We start from the raw sequence: 20,212 nt of genomic DNA, 5'->3' as shown, positions 1-20,212 counted from the left end.
GTTAGCATGAGTTGGATGTGTGTGACAGCTAGTTTTACCACACCAGTACTGGATTACTGCGCTATGGGAATCAGGCAAATTGTAGCTCAGATTATCGTTAATGTGTGAAGGGTCCAGAACTATTTCTTTGGATTATATAATTTGTCTTTCAAATTCATCCTTGCATATAACTCCAATCCTATTACTCACATCCAATTGTCGTTCATAAGCTCTCTGTCTCCAAAACTGGCAAAAATTATGAAGAAATTCAACATTAAAACCTACTTCACCACCCTACCAAAGCTTCATTCTTTTCTGAGTCACCCCAAACTAAAACACAACCAGCTTCAGTTTCCAGGAGTTTATAAAGTCGTCTGCAACTGCAATAAACCTTATTATGGACAGACTAATAAGTCTATTTCACTACGTCTTGAGGAACACCAACGTGACATTTCTTACAAAAGAACCCATGCAAGCGCACTCTCCAGTCATGTTCTTTTCTTCTTCTAACTCTAACTTAGAAGAGCTTCAACACCAGATAGACTGGAATCTTACGACCAATATCCAAAAATGCAGTGGCGAACTCGAGAGACGTATTGTAGAATCAAAAGAAATAGTTCTGGACCCATCACACACAAACAACAATTTAAGCTACAGTTTGCCTGACGCCCACAGCGCAGTGATTCAGTTCTGGCGCTCTCGAATCAGTTGCCACTTACTTACAACTCACGCTAGGCCTGCCATGCGGACACCAGTTCAAATATGACTTGCTATTCCTATTTTGTTAATTTGAGAAGTCCATGTTTTTTACCTTGTTATTTTTCCAGTTTTTTTTTTTTGTTATTATTTACACACCTGAAGAGGTCGTCATTCCGATGAAACTAGTCATGTTTTATTAAAGTTTTCTTACCTTTCTCGGTGTTCTTAGTCAGTATAATTATTAATATTTTTAATATATATATATATATATGTTAAATATTATTTAATGACTTAATTCCGAGATAATAGAAAAACAAGTAAATTTAATATAACCACACAACTAGTTTCGTCTGAATGTCGACTTTGTCAGGTGTGATAACATAAATAACACAAAGTCTTTTTATAAATAACATATAAATAACACATAAACTTTGAACCAAGAATTGCAAACAGAATCAGCAACACTTAGAAGAATACCTTCTCCATGCACTTACATTGGTGGTGTTATTGAATTTCCTATTATTCATTTGATAACACTGATGATGGATTAATACATAAACCAAAATACGAGGGTGGTCTGAAAAGTTCTCTGCCTAACAATGAAAAAACGAATTTATAATTATAAAATTATTTTTATTTTTCAACATAACCTCCCTTAAGATTAATACATTTATTCCAGCGATGCTCCAGCATGATTTTCTCATCCCTGCAGTGGTTCTTAGTTCTGCAAAATACCCCCTCTACAGCTGCAGTCACCTCTTGATTCGAAGAAATACACTGAAAAGCGAGGAAGAGTTTTGGGAAGAGATAGAAGTCAGAGAAAACCAAATCTGGGGAATAGTATGGATGTACCAACAATTCATAATGCAGATCCCTTAATTTTCCTATTGCCAAAACACTTTTGTGGGCAGGTGCATTATCCTGATAAAAGATGATTTTTTCCTTCTGCAAACTGGGTCTTTTCTCATGAAATTTTTCGTCTAGTCTGGTTAAAAGATCGGAATAATATTCCCCTGTTATTGTTATACTCTTTTCAAGATAATTAATAAACAAAATGCCTTTAGCATCCCAACACACTGATGCCATGACCTTTCCTGCTGATGGAACTGACTTTGTCTTCTTTGGCGCTGAACAACTGGCTTCTGTCCGCTGTTTTGACTGCTGTTTGGATTGTGGTGTGTAATGGTGAATTCAAGTCTCATTCATAGTAATAAATCAATGCACAAAATCAGTTTTATTCTTCTTAAAACGCTCCAAGCACTTTTCAGAGATTTTCATGCTCTCTCTCTCTCACTACTCTGTGAGAGAAAAATCTAGCTCTTATTCTTTTCTTGACCACACACAAATTTGACTTCCATTGATGCTCCCATGTTTTCTCTCCATCTTCCATACAACGAAAAATTCATCAGACAATAACCTGTAACACCCGTTCAGAAGTTTATGGATCGTCTGTCGTATCATCCCTTTTTCTCCTATTTACTAGTATCTGCAGTTGTCCACATACTTTCAATCTATCCTCATAATCTGCATTAAATAATCCCAGTATTATATTTTATCATCATCATCAAATTCCTGCTGTGTACACTCAAGGGGCGTACAGGATATGATAGTACTAAATGAAAAATTTACATCATTACTAACTTCCTAGATGGTGCAGGAGCATAGTTGAGTCAAAGTTCCAGGAAGAACACTGTGGCTTTCGTCCTGGTAGAAGCACAACTGACCAAATCTTCACTTTAAGGCAAGTCTTTGAGAAATCTTGGGAATATGCCAAGAATGTCTACACATGTTTTGTGGACTTGGAGCAAGCATATGTCCGGGTTCCTCGGGATAAGCTTGGGCAAGTAGTACAGGAGTATGGAGTGGATCGCCAGCATTAGCTGCCATCAAGTCCTTGTATGAATGCCCAGAGTTTTATGTCAGGGTAAACAGCACAAAGTCTGAACCTTTCACAGTCTCCATTGGCCTCCGCCAAGGGTGTGTTCTGTCACCCCCCCCCCCCCTTTTCATAATATTTATGGATTGGATTGATAGGCACAGCCGAGGCAGTGAGTGTGTCAGAATTGGAAGATGTACCATTGGACATCTGCTTTTTGCAGATGACCTAGTTCTGCTTAGCTCTTCCACAGATGACCTTCAGTGGACCCTGGATAGCTTTGTAGCTGTTTGTACAGATGCCGGAATGAAGATCAGTGTGGCCAAAACTGAAACATTTGGGTCTCAAGCCAACCATCCCAGTGCACTCTACATGTAAGTGGAGTCCCAATGAGGCAGGTGGAGAAGTTTAAATACCTTGGGTCCATATTCACGAATGATGGAAAATCGGACGTAGATCTAGATACTCGAATTGGCTTAGCAAGCTCAATATTGCAGGAGCTTGGCCGTTCGGTAGTATTGAAGCAGGAGTTAAGCCAGAAGGCAAAGCTGGCTGTCTTCAGTATAGTCTATGTCCCCATCCTCACCTATGGTCATGAGAGTTGAGTAATGACCGAAAGAATGCGGACACGAATTCAAGTGGCTGAAATGAGGTTCCTTCGAGGGGTTGCAGGGCTGACAAGACTCGACAGAGTCAGAAGCTCTGCAATTCGGGAAATCCTCAATACTCAACCGCTGCTTCTTTGTGTTGAGAGATCACAGTTAAGTTGGTACCGGCACCTGGTCAGAATGCCACAAGAGAGGCTCCCACAGCAGGACCTCTTTGCCAAGCCAGAGGGTGGGAGGCCACGTGGAAGGCCAAGGACTCGCTGGAGAGATTTTATCCAAAACCTTGGGTGGACATGTTTGGGAATCCCACCAGAACACCTGAGCTTGGTGGCAGAGGATCGTGACCATTGGAAGTTCCTCTTGCAACTGTTGCACCCAAAACCCAATTAGTAAAGGTGGGCCTTGAAGATGTATGTACTAACTTCCTATCTACAATTTTCCTCCAAATCAGTCTGTTACTTGTCAAGACTCCAACATTATCAGATCTTATATTTCTATCGTCTAAGGTACTTTGTACCCTATCAAACTACCTATATATTGTTCTTCCTTAGGTCGTTTTCCTGCCATCCTGGCAGAGAACACTTGTTTTGCCAATCTTTCCTTGTGCATTCTGTTTAAATGACCATACCACCTGAGATTAGCTCTGCTAATGCATTCCTGGATGTTGACAATATCAAGTTCTTTCCTAATATCCTCATTTTTAATATGATATTGCCATTGATGCCATCTGTTCACGCCTCTAATCTTTCTCAGGACTCTCATATCTGCAGTCTCTAGTCTTTGATCAAGTGTTTTACTTCTGACCCAGCTCTCAGATCCATAAGTTAAAACTGGTTTGAACACTGTCTTGTATACAGCTAATTTAGTGTTCCGACTAATTTTTCTCTTATTCCATATGAATTTATTCATTTAACTTCCTACCATACTACCTTTGTTGATTCTGTTGTCTATTTCCATATTTAATTTACCATTTTCACTAAAAATTGTGCCTAAGTAGCTGAAATGTTTTACTTGTTCCACAGGTTCTCCATTCACAACACAGTTGACATTTTCATTGATTCTGCCTATTTTCATTGTCTTTGTCTATTTATTGCTGACCTTCATACCATATCTAATACAACAGTTATTCACTTTAGTCAGGGAATCTTGCAGACTTGTAGCAGATTTATTTAGAAGTATAATATCGTCTGCATAAAGACAAAGAGCAGACATTAACATATCCAATTTTGATATCAGGTTTAATACCACTTTCCTTCATAATGTGATCCATATAGATAATGAATAACAGAGGGGATAATGTATATACTTGTCTCACACCAGATTTAACATTAAACCATCTTTCTGTACTTCCTTCAATTCTAACTGCTGACTTACAACTCAAATAAGGACTAAGTATTGCTTGATATAATGCTCCATTGACACCATATAACTGTAGCGTATTGAATAGCCTCTCTCTTAGCACCTTATCATATGCCTTTTCCAGATCTACAAAACTCAAATAGAGATCTTTGTTATATTCCCATGCTTTCTCGACTATTTGTCGTAAAGTGAAGATCTGATCCTGACAGCCTCTATTTGGCCTGAATCCAGCTTTTTTCTTCACCAAGTTTTTCTTCTATAATTCTTCTCAACCGTTTCTCAAGTATACTTGCATATATCTTACCAGGAACACTCAGTAGGGAAATACCTCTGTAATTCTCACATTCAGTTTTCTTTCCCTTTTTATATATGGGTACTATGAGAGCTCTACTCCAATCATCAGGAATTCCACCATTCCACTTCCACCATACTTCAGCATTTTTGGTTGGACATCATCTACTCCTGCTGCCTTTCCACATTTCAAGCCTTTGATGGCTTTTTCTACTTCAAGTATGGATATGTATTCCTGACTGTATGCCTGTTGAATGTTTTTACCACTGTGCTATCACTGCTTGTTTCATTTAGCAATTTCTCAAAGTAATTACCCCTTACCTCAAGGATATCTTTTTCTCCCGTTTTCATGTCACCTTTATCATCTCTAACTCCTTTTAGAGTACTCTTTCTTCCATTTCTAAGCTTCTTCAATAACCTCCAAAATATTTTGCCACCTTCTTAATATTTATTTTCTATGTTCTTGCCAAAGTTCTCCCATGACTTTTGTTTAGCTAGTTTTACACTCTGTTTAGCTTTCAGAGAGCACAAGCTGACTTATTTGCCAGGAATTTTTGATATGCTTTCTTCTTTTCCTTCACTGGCTCTTTAACTTCTGTATCCACCATGGAGTTCTGAATTTTCTATCCTTGCAGACAACCTCACCACATGCCTCTCTGGCTGAATCAATCAAGGTTTTCTTCAAGGCTTGCCACTGAATCTCTAAAATTTGGTTTCTCTTCTGAAACTCTTTAATTTTTTCTTCAATAATCTTTGTGTATTTTAGTCTACAGTTCACATCTGAGAGCTGCTCAACTTTTATTCGCTTTAAAACTTTCTTACATGTTAATCTTTTCAATATGAAATTCAATTTTATCCTGCTCAAGACTAATCAGTGATCACTTCCAATTTCAAATCCTCTGTACACTCAGGTGTCCTGCACCAGGGAGAAAACTACTATAAACAATAACTTAGTCAATGACACTTTTCTTATTTCTTGTCTCTTCTCTCCGTGTGAATTTGTGTACATTTTTATGTTGGAACATGGTGTTAGTAATAACCAGTCCATGTCTTGAACAGAAAACCAACAAATATTTGCCATTATTATTAGCTTTGCTCTTTTCTCCAAATTTTCCCAAAATATTTTTGTATGTCTGACAATCATTTCCTACTCTGCTATTTAGATCCCCAACAAGGACCAATTTTTCCTTTTTCATTGTTTCAGATGCTTTCTCTAAAGCATTAAAAAATTCCTCCATTTCTACCTTAGTAGAACCTTCTGTGGGACCATAGGCACAAATAGGTCTCATTGTCCAGTTCCCCATTCTGATATTTGTCCACATCACTCTCCTTGAGACTATACCTGCCATTCAAGAAGATTAGCCTCGTATTTAGTGTTGAATACAATGGCTACTTTATCTTTTCCTTGATTGTATTGCCTTAATATAACATTTTGTATTTATTGCTCAGAAAGATCTCACCAGTTTTTGTCTTTGTTTCAGTCACCCCCTATTATGTCGACGTGGTACTTATCTAATTCCTCAGCTAGCTCCATTTCTTTGCCATTCAGGCTTCTTATGTTGATAGTACCGATCTTTAACTCTGGTGATGTTGAGTTGGGGTGTTTTTTTCAGATTTGTTCCAGTAACTGACTTTTCGCTGTTCACCCTGGTTCCCTGGTGAAAACAACTGGTTCCTTGTTTAACCGGGCGACACCCCAGCCAGCATGAAATTTTGTCATGTTGTACCATCATTTTATAATTTTGTTTAAGCCAATAAGAATCACAATTTGGTTGGCTAAATCCCAAATTGCCAGCCCATCCTCGTTCGTTCAGTATCGAGGTAGATACCCAACAGGATGCACCACGAGAAGGTGAGGATTGGACATTAGGTCAGAAGCCCTGGTCGGTTCTCCACATTCCTTTAAAGGTGATGTGGAGGTCTCCTCTCAGTTATACAGCTTTAAGCACCCTGTATTATCTTTTAGGATTATTTAATCCCGAAAGATAATCCCAATATTATCTTTCTTTCTCTTCACACCCTTTCAACATCTTGTTTATCCTCTCCAACTCAGGATCCCAAATTTGTGCAACACGGTACAGGTGGGGTAATCAGGGCATTGTAAAGAGGCAAAATGACTTCTTTCTTTTAAGGTTACATGACTGTCAGCATTCATAGTTAAAAATTTATGGAGACAATACTCATGTTAAAATAGGAGGGTGGTCTGAAATGTTCTCGGCCTCTACCATAGATGTCAACACTATCGGCAAGATATTTTTTTCTAAGTTGGTACATCAGTCATAAGCATCCATGTGAAATTGCAAGTCATTCTATCAAGCAGTTTGTTTTATACAGCTGTCTGTAGAAAAAGTATTGTCTGTATCCCTTGAAATGGATAAAATTGAGTATTGTGTGTTTATGAAATTCTTTGTAAAAGAAGGTTTAACGGCAAAAGAAATTAAGACAACTTAGAAATGGGCTGCCGAGTTTAAACGTGGCCATAATTGCCTTGAAGACGATTCATGTGAAGGACGTCCAAAAAGTGTAACAATACCAGAAATCATTGATCAAGTGGTATTGGATGACCAGTGTCAAAGTACGTGAAATTGCTGAGACTATAGGCATTTCAAAAGAACATGTAGGATATATTTTGCATGAAGAATTGCAAATGAAAAACTTAGCACAAGATGGGTGCAACGCTTGCTCACAGCAGATCATGAAAACGTGCTTTCATGAAAATCTCTGAACAGTGCTTCGAGCATTTCAATAAGAATAAAACTGATTTTGTGTGTTGATTTATTACTATAAATGAGACTTGGATTCACCATTACACACTGGAATCCACAGTCAAAACAGTGGACAGAAGCTGGTGGTTCAGTGCCAATGAAGACAAAGTCGGTTCCATCAGCAGGAAAGGTAATGCATCAGTGTTTTGGGATGGCATTTTGTTTATTAATTATTTTGAAAAGTGTGAAACAATAACCAGGTAATATTATTCTGATATTTTAACCAGAGTAGATGGAAAAATTGTTAGAAAATACCTGGTTTGCAAAAGAAAAAAAATCATCTTTCATCAGGACAATGCACTGCCCACAAAGGTGTTTTGGCAGTGAGAAAATTAAGGGATCTGCACTATGAATTGTTGGAACACCACCCTATTCCCCAGATTTGGCTTCTTCTGACTTTTCTCTTCCCAAAACTAAAGCTCTTCCTTGCTGGTCAGCATTTTTCTTCGAATCAAGAGATGATTGCAGCTGTAGACAGGTATTTTGCATATCTTACTGAGAAACACTAGAGGGACAGGATAATGGTGCTGGAGCATCACCGGAATAAATATATTGGTCTTAAGGGAGATTATGTTGAAAAATAAAAATAATTTTGAAATTATCAATCCATTTTTTCATTGTTAGGCTGAGAACATTTCAGACCACCCTCGTAATTACTTTACTTAATATTAGGAAAGTAACATTCAACATTTCGACCCCTGTATTCAGGTCATCATCAGGAAAATACATATGTATAAGATCCAAGCTACATAATACTGCACATTACAAAAGTAAAATGAATCCAACTGCTTATTAATCTTTTTCCTAGCCTAAGCACTTCTGGAAAAACTAAATTAATAATATTAAATTTAAAAAAAAAAGTATAAATAGATGAAAAAAATAAATTAAAAATAAACACATGAAATATTTTTAAAAATTAAATAAATTAGAAACAGAACTACATTAAACATATCTAAAGTCCTGTCATATTGAGATTTTCTTCTGAGCTTGTTCCAGTTGCTATAAGGGTTGCAGATGGGTCCTCCACATTCTTGGAATGATTAATCCATCATTTTTGATCAGGTTTGGATAGTGTTTTAGCATTTCACAGGCTTCTTTGAATTTTCTCTCAAACCAAGTTTTGGTGCAGTGTAGGGACTTGGTGCCTTTCCAGTTAATTCTGTGGTATGTTTGGAGTGTATGGTCTGATTGGCCTGTTTTATCATAATGGAGATATTTAATGTGTCATTTGTGTTTGTCTTTTCTGATTAGAATTGTACATCCTGTTTCCCCTATGTAGGGTAGGTTACATATACATTGGATTTTGTAAACCCCTGTATGTGCCAGGTATGGAAGGGGGATCTTTGGAAGAACTGAGTAAATTTTTTTAATTTTGTCAGGGGTTTGAAGGTAGTCTTGATGTTGTATTTATGTGGTGTCCTGTCTATATTTTCTGAAATGCCTCTAACATAGGGTATGGCTATGGCATTCTTGTAATCTTTTTTGTTTTTAGTAGTATTTTTATGGAGGATCTTGTAAACTGTTTTTTTATTGTGGCCATTTTTTATAAATGTATGGTTAATAATTTCGAATTCTTGGTTTAGAACTTGTTCATTCGAGCAAATTGTTAATGCTCTGTGTTTAAAGGTGCTTATGACTCCTGGTTTTTGTGTGGTGGTAGTATGAATTTTTGTTTATGTATTGACCCTTGTATGTAGGTTTGCGGTAGACAGAGGAGAGACAGCCTGAGGTAAGACGTGTGACAAGTGTGTCTAGAAAAGGAAGAGAGTTGTTGTTTTCCATTTCAGTGGTAAATTGGATATGTTTGTGTTGTTTATTCAGGTGGCTAAGGAATGTATTTAATGTTTCACAGCTGTAGGGCCAAATGGTGAAAATATCATTGACATATCTGAGCCAGACTTTGGGCTTTAGGCTGGCCGAATCTAGAGCTCATTGCTCAAAGTCTTCCATGTAAAAGTTAGCTGTTTGGGGGAAAGTGGTGAGTCCATAGCTGTACCTTCTTTTTGTAGGTAAAAATTGTTTTGCCACACGAAATACCTGGAGCAGAGTACATGGGAAGAGGGCCGTGACGTCGGGCGGAAATGTGTTCTGTAGGAGAATGATAATATCTGATAGGTACGTTAGTGAAAAGAGCATTTATGTCAAAGCTGACTAATAAATCTTGGTTGTTGAGTGTGATGTTTTTAATTTTGTTTATAAAAATGTGTATTTTTTTATTTAGGAGGGGGAATATGACCTACCAACTCCTCGAGGGTAGCCACTAATTTCTTGGCTAAGTGGTAATTAGGGCTGTAGATTCCTTTGAAGTGGTAATTAGGGTTGTCAATTCCTTCTGTCAATGTAGAGACAGCAACTTAATACTTAACTGCATTAAGCTAAAAAAGAAGTTTACTTCAGCTAAAGCGCTCCGTATTCATGCCCATTTGGAAAATGATTTGTTAAGAGAACAGATCCACGAGGCCCTCAAAAACTTAGCAGTTACCCAAGCCAGTGTGTTATAATAAAAATTAGCGCTATCCAACTATATTAATCCTGATATTTGGAATATTCTATAGTTATGTATTAAGTTGCTGTCTCTACATTGACAGAAGAAATCGATATCCCTAATTACCACTTAGCCAAGAAATTAGCGGCCACCCTCAAGGAGTTGGTAGGTCACCCCCCCACCACATAAAAAATAAACAACATTTTATAAACAAAATTAAAAACATCTCACTAAAAGATCAAGATTTATTAGTCAGCTTTGACATAACTGCCCTTTTCACTAACGTCCCTATCAATGATACTATCATTGGATAGGGACGTTAGTGAAAAGGGCAGCTTGGATCTTATACATATGTATTTTCCTGATGATGACCTCAATACAGAGGTTAAAACGTCAAATGTAACTTTCCTAATATTGAGTAAAGTAATTGTTTTAACATGTGTGTTGTGTCTCCATAAATTCTTAACTATGAAGGCAAAATGACTTCCTGATCTATTCATGTCAGTGTTCTTTTCGACATCTCAATTATCCTCTGAGCTGTATTTGCAATCTTTGCTATGTGACCTTTGAACTTCAGTTTCCTGTCTACCATAACCCCAAGATCCTTGGCCTCATCAGTCTCTTGTAGCATAATCCTACCAATATTCAAGGCGGATCTAGAAAGTAAGGTCCATTCAACAATTAAAAAAAAATAAAAAATAGTAGAGAAGAAAAAAAAAAGTTTTATTATATGCTGAAATACCTGCACATATACTTTATTTTTCACATAGTTGCCATTGACTGACTTCCACTCATATTTGGTATTGTGGCACCAGCTTCTTCATACCCACATCAAGAATGTCTGCCACCAGTGAGTTTGACCACAGAGTCACACTGTTCTTCAGTAAGTGTGAGGTTGGAGAGGGGATCGAAAAATTCCCACCAAACTTCTGAATTTGCTGGACAGTTCGAGCTGAAGTATGAACTCATGTATTGTCATGGAAAAGCATGATCTTGATGACAGCATTCCTCAACATTTTGATTTGAATTGCTCATCTGAGTTTTTTCAGTGTTTCACAATACACATCAGCATTAATTGTGGTTCCTTGCTGAAGAAAATCAATTGGTTCCAGAAAACAGTCACTATCTTTTTTTTTTTTTTTTACTGATGGTGCCTGCTTGAATTTTTTTTGCTTTCAGAAATGATGAATGGCACCACTGCATTGATTGTTGTTTTCATTTGACATTGTGTATGAAATCTGAGTTTTGTCACCAGTCATAATACGAGAAAAAAAGTTCATCTCCTCATTTTCTTAACACTCCAAAATTTTTCGAGCTGATTACACTCGTTGCTGTTTATTTATACTCATCAGTCAGCATTTTTGGGACCCATCTTGCACACAGTTTCTTATACCCCAGCTTTTCTCTCACAATTTCATGAACAATTGAGTGTGTAACGGGAATTCAAAAGAAAGTTCCGTAATTGTGAAACAGTAATTCTCATGAATTTTCATGTTCACTCTTTCCACCAAATCATCTGTTATCACACTTGGCTGGCCACTGCACCTTTCTTTCAACAAATGACACCATTACCTAACCTTACTGTCACTCATTACATTAGGCCTGTAAACTTTACACAGTTGACACTGAATTTCTGCACCACTGTTGTTTTCCACCAACAAACACTATATCACACCACAAACCTTGCAAACTGGCTGGCAGGATTTTTTTTATCACCTCACCCATTATAAATTATTCATAGAAGACAATAAACCACAACATGATGTTAGTAAAATGGTCAATGGCTAGTTATTGAGTCACTCTATGCTACCACACATGCATGACCCTTCTCCCATATCTTATTTGTCGGTAATCTTCCCCTCCTGTATTCTCCAGATTATGCAACAGCCTTTCATGTGGTATTCTATCAAATGCCTTAGCATAGTCCAACAGTATCATAGTGTATCCAGTCCTTTTGTCAAGGTCATCTGTAAATTTGATTATAAAATTTCAGTGAATTGCTAAAACATGATCTCCTTTCCCATACTGTTTCTGCAGAGTTTGTCTGTCAACCGAATTCTGTTTGCAACTTCCTATGAACTTCTCTAAAATCTTCACCACCAATTCATAGATACCGATAGGTTGGTATTTAGATACATTGATTTCCATATCAACCTTGTAATACCAGTAATAATCATTTATCAATAAATTGAAGTTAGCTGCTTATAAATTAGGAAATTTTCTGGTGTTGAGTGATTTGGAGGAATTAATGTTGATAGAAATAATGTTTAGAAAAAAAAATCAGCATTTTTATTTGATTAATGGATATTCTGTTCTGCCAATCAATATTAAAAGGGTCAAATGAAATGACTATTTGATGTATATTGGAATCCCTCTAGAGATCTTAACAGTTTTCCAAACAGTTTTTAAGTTGTCTCTTACCCATGAAAGGTTGTACATCAGTACTGTAGGTGGGTTAAGAATTTTTTTTATTATTTTCTTCTTTTTTTTTTATTAACTTTACACAGTTTAGAGATTCTACTCCTGAGACCAAACACAGAACTTTGCCATGCTGCTTTGAGCCTCTGATAAGTAGGCTCTTATCTTACACAGATGATGAAATTCATTTCCACTTAAAGACAGTCACAAAGATCCATTCCCATGGTGAGATTTAAACCTGCAGACTGTTGGTTGGAAAACTGTTAAATTTTAATCATTGTGATGCTTTATTTGTGTTCTTTCTTTTGTTTTCTTTTATTTAGCAGTGATTAATATTGGTTAGCTTTTACCCTGCTGCAAGGGTAGAGATTAATAATGAAATAATTATTATTATACTTAAGAATTTTTTTAATTTATAGATAGAGATCAGTATCAGTTAGGCTCGCTCTCTCACTATATAAATTCTCGAACTACCGGCTATCATGACTTGCCAGATTTTCCTGAAATTGCACCTGATCAAACTGTTAGAAATGTTGACATGCCAATGCCTTGGCAGGAGTCTCGTACAGGAAAAAAAAAGAAGAAAAAGCAGATTGTAAAAAAGAAATCTTTCTATTCTGAAACAGAATCTAGTTCTGGTGATGGATGTAAGTACTTTATATATATATTATGCCTCCTGCATTATAAGGCATATATATATTTTAATTTCTTAATTAGAATGATGCATCAGGTTGGATTTTATCAATCGTGTATTCAAAATGCGAAATATGTCGTATTCCATAGTTTTTTTTTATACAAGATTTATACATAATTTAAAAAGACTTTCCATGTTCACTTTGTTTAGGTGATAAATAGTTTATTTACAGTTGCACATTCGTTAATTCAATGGGCCTCTCACACCATTTAAGAGAATTAATTAACTCCATGTTATTTTGTTATTCTAGACCTAGGATATTATTTGTGCCAAACCTCAGGAATAGTAGCGAATATTGGACCAACATGTGACATGCTAAGAAAACAACTAAAGTTGACTAGATTAACTTTCATTTATTCTGACACTATGTAATAAAAATAAACAAATTAAATAAAAAATTAAAGTCTAAGAGTAGTAAAGAAAATGCAAAACATTACTGTAAAAATGAATGAATATGATGAATTGACAAGTCTAGAGCCTTGGTAGATGACTTGAAGAAGTAGTGGACATGGTTTATTGAAAATGTACTACAGGTAGTCAGTAAAAATCTAATTTTTACTGACTACCTGTAAATGCTTACAAAATTAAATACTGTGTATTTAATTTTGAGCCTGGTCTTAAAACCAGAGGTTAGCAAAGAAATTTTAACCTATCAAAGTTGATTAAATTAACATAGAATAGTTATTCTCAACAGTGAGAAAGAAACATGAGAAAGATGCATTAACTGATAACCTGCATGCTAGATTATGCTACCACCATTAGAATCACAAAATGAAAAAAACAATGCATCAAATTCAAAGAATTATTTGAATCTGTCAAAGTGTATCCAGATGAAAATAATTACAAATTAATTCTGCTTTATGACAGATTCTTTAGGTAGGCCATTAATTCAAAGGTTGATTGTAGATAATAATAATAGCTGGAAATATCCTACCCAAGAAATTGGTGACAACACTTCTCTCCTACATTAGAAAATGTGGCATTTCATTAACAGAATTACAGACATTACACTTGACTGCATGGCTGTTACAGGCCTCGACATCTGTGATTTTCATGATTTCCATAATCAATATCATTCTTTTATTACAAATTCCTGCTTTGCATTATGGTGCTCTTTTCATATATTTGTTTACCTGCATACATTGTCACAGCATATTCTACCTACATATATTCTCCCTGTTGTGAAATTACATGGGATGCTTAAGGTCAAAGCTATATAACTGAGAGGAGACCTCCACATAACCTTTAAAGGAATGCAAAGAACTGACCAGGACTTCTGACCTAATGTCCAAGCCTCACCTTCTTGTGGTGCACCCTGTTGGGTATCTACCTGGATACTGAACGAACAAGGATGGGCTGGCAGTTTGGGATTTAGCTGACCAATGTATTCTTATTGGCTTAAACCAAAATACAAAATGATAGTACAACTTGACAGAATTTCATGCCGGCTGGGATGTCGCCCAGTTAAATAAGGCCCCCGTTGTTTTTCTAGGGAACCAGGGCAAACAGCGAAAAGTCAGCTACTGGAACAAATCCTAAAACACACCCCAACTCAACATCCCCAGAGTTAAAGATTGGTACCATCAACATAAGAAGCCTGAATGGCAAAGAAATGGAGTTAACTGAGGAATTAGATAAGTACCAGATCGACATAATAGGGGTGACTGAAACAAAAAAGACAAAAACTTGTGAGATCATTCTGAACAATAAATACAAAATGTTATATTCAGGCAATGACAATCATGGAAAAGAAGGAGTAGCCATAGTATTCAACACTAAATACGAGGCTAATCTTCTTGAATGGCAGGCAGTCTCAAGTAGAGTGATGTGGTAAAATATCAGAATGGGGAACTCTACAATGAGACTTATTTGTGCCTATGGTTCTACTAAGGTAGAAATGGAGGAATTTTTTGAGGCTTTAGAGAAAGCAACTGACACCATGAAAAAGGAAAAGTTGGTCCTTGTTGGGGATCTAAATAGCAGAGTAGGAAATGATTGTCAGACATACAAAAATATTTTGGGAAAATTTGGGGAAAAGAGCAAATCTAATAATAATGGCAAATACCTGTTGGATTTCTGCTCAGGACATGGACTGGTTATTACTAACACAATGTTCCAACATAAAAATGCGCACAAATTCACATGGAGAGAAGACACAAGGAATAAGAAAAGTCTCATTGACTACGTTATTGTCGATAGTGATGTTTTCTCCCTGGCGCAGAACACCAGAGTGTACAGAGGATTTGAAATTGGAAGTGATCGCTGTTTAGTCTTGAGCAGGATAAAATTGAATTTCATATTGAAAAGAAGAACATGTAAGAAAGTTTTAAAGCAAATAAAAGTTGAGCAGTTCTCAGATGTGAACTGTAGACTAAAATACACAAAGATTATTGAAGAAAAAATGAGAGTTTGAGAACAGGCACCAAACCTTGGAGATTCAGTGGCAAGCCTCGAAGAAAACCCTGATTGACTCAGCCAGAGAGGCATGTGGTGAGGTTGTCTGCAAGGATAGAAAATTCAGAACTCCATGGTGGACACAGGAAGTTAAAGAGGCAGTGAAGGAAATGAAGAATACGTATCAAAAGTTCCTGGCAAATAAGTCAACTTGTGCTCTTAGAGAATACAGAGACAAATATAAGAAAGCTAAACACTGTGTAAAATTAGCTAAACAAAAGTCATGGGAAGACTTTGGTAAGAACATAGAAAATAAATATCAAGAATGTGGCAAGATATTCTGGAGGTTGTTGAAGCTAAGAAATGGAGGAAAGAGTGTTGTAAAAGGAATTAGAGATGATAAAGTTGACATGAAAACTGGAGAAAAAGATATCCTTGAAGTATGGAGTAATTACTTTGAAAAATTGCTAAATGAAACAAGCAGTGATAACATAGTGGTAAAAACACTCAACAGGCATACAGTCAGGAACACATATCCATACTTGAAGTAGAAAAAGCCATCAAAGGCTTAAAATGTGGAAAGCCAGCAGGAATAGATGATATTCGACCAGAAATGCTGAAGTATGGAGGTATAGAAGTTTTACAGTGGCTGCACTGCATAGTTCAGAAAGCCTGGACAGAGGGATGAATTCCCGATGATTGGAGTAGAGCTCTCATAGTACCCATATATAAAAAGGGAAAAAATAAAACTGAATGTGAGAATTACATAGGTATTTCCCTACTGAGTGTTCCTGGTAAGATTTATGCAAGTATACTTGAGAAACGGTTGAGAAGAATTCTGGAAGAAAAGCTTGGTGAAGAATGGATTCAGGCTAAATAGAGGCTGTCAGGATCAGATCTTCACTTTACGACAAATAGTTAAGAAATCATGGGAATATTACAAAGATATGTATTTAAGTCTTGTAGATCTGGAAAAGGCATATGACAAGGTGCCAAGAGAGAAGCTGTTCAATACGCTAGAAGACTCTGACTTTCAGAGTCTTCTAGATGCCAAATCTCTTTATCTAGATCTCTTTTATTATTTATAAAAGAGATATAGGAAGACCTATATCTCTTTTCCCTTTATGTTTATATTTCATTACTTCCTTTGGTATTTCCTTCTTCCATTCATTGTACATATTTCTCTCCAATTTTTTTTTATTGTTCTTTTATTTTATTGTTTATTGCCTGTACTTGTAATTCCTTCCATCTGTATAAGTTACATATAATTGAAAAATTATTTAATTAAGATTGATTAACTACAAACATTTATACAGAACGAGTAATGCACATTTATCTCTCAGTAAATGTAATTCCTTATTTCATATTTTGTAATCTATCCATTCTTGTGCTCTAAGAAATTTTATTTCAGCCACTTGTATTGTATTTTCATCTTTTTTCTCTCCATCCAACTTTCTGAACCATATAATATTGTTGATATTGCCTTGACTTTATAAAATTTTGTTTCCTTTCTTGTTTTGCCTTTTAACAAAAGGCAAAACAAGAAATTATACTTAAACTGTTATCACAGAAAACAGTATCAGTATAATTTATTATCTACATTGTTATCTTATCTTATATTGTAGAATATCTGTATTAAAATTCAGCTATACCACAAGTTAAAAATGTATAAATGATTTAAAGTTAGAAGTCAATAACATGTATTATTTTTCAGTGTAGTTAGTTAAACATTTGTTTATTTTTGTATATTGCAAGCAAGATGTTTGGTGATGTTATTTTTTATCTTTAGATACTGAAGTCTTTCTTAGATGTGAAATAAAATTATTAAAATTTGTTATTAGAGATTACTTGTGATTTTGCATGAGCTGTCAAAAATTTTTGTAATGTTGGTGTTCTTTGTATGTTGTTTTCAAAATGTTGTCAATAATGAAGTAAACAAAAGTTACTGCTGTAATTCATTTTGCATGAAAGTAATTAAGTGAAGTCACCTCAGTGCATAAAAGATTTCAAAATGAAGAATTGTTATAATTTCTGTTGTTTTTTCATATTGAAATTATAATTAAATAAATTTTTCTGCACTATGAAGAAAGAACTTTTGTCATTTCAAGCTCAGTGCTAGAAAGAGGTAATGGCATTGTGTGCCACCATTACCACTGGAAAGCAGTAATGGCGCCACACGATGGTGGACTTGAGTGGAAGTTTCTCAGTTGCATTTCCAAGTATGCACAGAAGTCAAGAGAATGTTATCATATGTTGCTAAGTGTTGAGCTGTTCAGAGAGTAGGAAAGGGCACAGCAGAAAAAAATTGCAGAGTTTCTGTGTCCTCAATATATGAAGACTGGACAGAAATTAGAAGAAAAGTTAGAAATAGAAGACTGAGAGAGGATATTCTTGTTATAAAGAGATAGTGAAATTTTTGTAGTCATTAATCCTAGTAGCAAGGCTTATACATAACTGGTCATACATAACTGGTATTTAGCTTACGGAATTAACAACGCATATAAAGGATATTAATTAAAGGCAACTTTAATGAATAACTTCTATATTTCGGCAATGTCACGTTGCCCTCTTCAGGAACATAAAAAAATATGGTATGTGCACGCAGGCACTAACAAAAGCAAATGAGGAAGAAGGCAAGAAACTTATATTGTTCCTAAACTCCTAATGGTGCCTTCTGGCAGGCTAATTTGGTTGTCTTGGGCATTGGGCTGAAGTTCTCATAATGCAAGTCTCCCAAATTTGGGGTAGTTTCATGCACCCAAATTTGTTGAGGTTTGGAACGTTTTTTAGAGCTGCTGATGATTCCTTGAATAATCTTTCATGCTTAAACTTGCTGTGGTGTATTATTTTAGTTTTCTTCCAATGAATTCTATGGTGGGTATCTAAGGCATGGTCTGCCAGCCCAGAGTGGCTGTACTGGTGAAACCGGACGTAGTCTTTGTGTCCTGAAATCCTGATATTTGCTGTCCTGCCTGTTTGGCCAAAGTAGGACAGCAAATATCAGGATTTCAGGACATAAAGACTACAAGGGACCTGGTATACACCAGGTAGGTCTAGGGGAAGTGGTTGGTCGTTGGTAGAGCGGATAAGGGATGCCAACTTTTTATATGGTCTGTTCCTATTTTTTGAGGATATTGGTTATTTTCTCAGAGGTGCCCTGGATGTAGGGGATGGTGATAGATTTGGTGTAATCTTTATTGGGGAGGGGGGGTTGTGGTTTACTGGTTTTAGTATTTTTTGGATTTTTTGGGGGTTATAGCCATTGTCTAAGAAAGTGTTGAGGATGTGGTTTAGTACAGTGGTTAGGGCCTTGTCATCTGAGCAGATTAATTTTGCCCTGTTATATAGTGTTTTTATAACCCCATATTGTTGTGAGGGGGGGGGAATTGCTGGTGAATGTATCTGCCAGTATGGGGTGAGTTTTCTGTAAACAGAGAAAATCAAAGATCCATCAAGCTGGCAAGTGATTCAAGTGTCTAGGAAGGGGAGGGTGTTGTTTTCCTCTTTTTCTAAGGTGAACTGGACTCTGGGGTGTTGGTTGTTTAAGTGTGTTAGGAAGGAGTGGAGTGTATCTGAGCCATGTGGCCAAATAGAGTACACATCATCCACGTATCGAAGCCAAATAGTGGATTTTTGTGAGGCGGAGTTTAAGGCTTTCTCTTCAAAGGTCTCCATAAAGAAACTGGCCAGGGGTGGGGAAAGTGGTGAACCCATGGATGTCCCCTGTATCTGTTTGTAGAATTTTCCTTGCCAAACGAAATAGCCTGAGTTAGGCTATTTCGTTTGGCAAGGAATTAGGGCTGAGATATCGGGAGGAAACTTAGCTTGGATGAGCTCTAGGGTTTCTTTGAGTGGGACATTAGTGAATAGGGAGAGATATCAAAACTGACCATTATGTCAGTGTGGTGGAGTGAGAGGTTTTCTATACTGGCTTTAAAGTGGGGGTGAGTTTTTTATGTGTGATGGTGTGTTGCCAGTATAGTGTGTGAGCATTTTGGCTAAATGTTTGGCTAATTTATATGTGGGGAATCAATGCCATCCACTATGGGACGTAATAGTACATTTTGTTTATGTATTTTTGGGAGTCCATATAATCGGGGGGGGGGGGGGGGATCTAGAGTTATAAAATTTTAGTTTGTTAGTGACTTCCACAGGCCAAGAAGTGACTTTCTTAAGGAGTCTGTGGAGAGTTCTAATCTGAGAACTGGTAGGATTATATTCAATAGGGAGGTAAGTAGTACTGTCTAGTACTAAAGCATTAAGCTTACCTTTGTAGTCCTTTTGATTGAGCACCATAGTGGCGTTTCCCTTATCCGCTTTGGTGATTACTATTTTTTTGTTTTTCTTCATTTCTAGTAGGGCTGCATATCTTAAGAAGTGACCTTAAGAAAGTCACTTCTTGGCCTGTGGAAGTCACTAACAAACTAAAACCTTATAACTCTAAACCCCCCCGATTATATGGACTCCCAAAAATACATAGGAATGTATGGGATATTTATCCCAGAATGCCATAGTCCTATTCTTATTCTGACCTTATTCTGTCCCTTCTATTCAAGTGCTGAAAAACTTCTCTATCAGTCCTATAAAACCCTATTAGTATCTTAAGCATTTCTCTCATATCCCTTCTTTTCTGCTTATCAACCA

At 36.4% G+C, this 20,212-nt stretch overlaps 1 protein-coding gene across 1 annotated transcript in view; it reads left to right on the top strand.

The window, feature by feature from the left end:
* rb (adaptor related protein complex 3 subunit ruby) overlaps nt 1-20,212 on the top strand; it is a 482,738-nt gene that overhangs the window by 286,964 nt on the left and 175,562 nt on the right. Inside the window, exon 17 of the mRNA XM_090402121.1 lies at nt 12,900-13,127. Coding sequence (XP_090258247.1) covers nt 12,900-13,127 — 228 coding nt within the window. The remainder of the gene's footprint in view (nt 1-12,899; nt 13,128-20,212) is intronic.

Source organism: Typopeltis vanoorti, chromosome 12 (genome assembly GCF_054136105.1).
Source record: "Typopeltis vanoorti isolate ZY-2024b chromosome 12, IOZ_Tvanoo_1.0, whole genome shotgun sequence".
Taxonomy (NCBI): domain Eukaryota; kingdom Metazoa; phylum Arthropoda; class Arachnida; order Uropygi; family Thelyphonidae; genus Typopeltis; species Typopeltis vanoorti.
The sequence above is the reverse complement of the archived record's forward strand: the minus strand, read 5'-3'. Positions and strand labels throughout refer to the sequence as shown.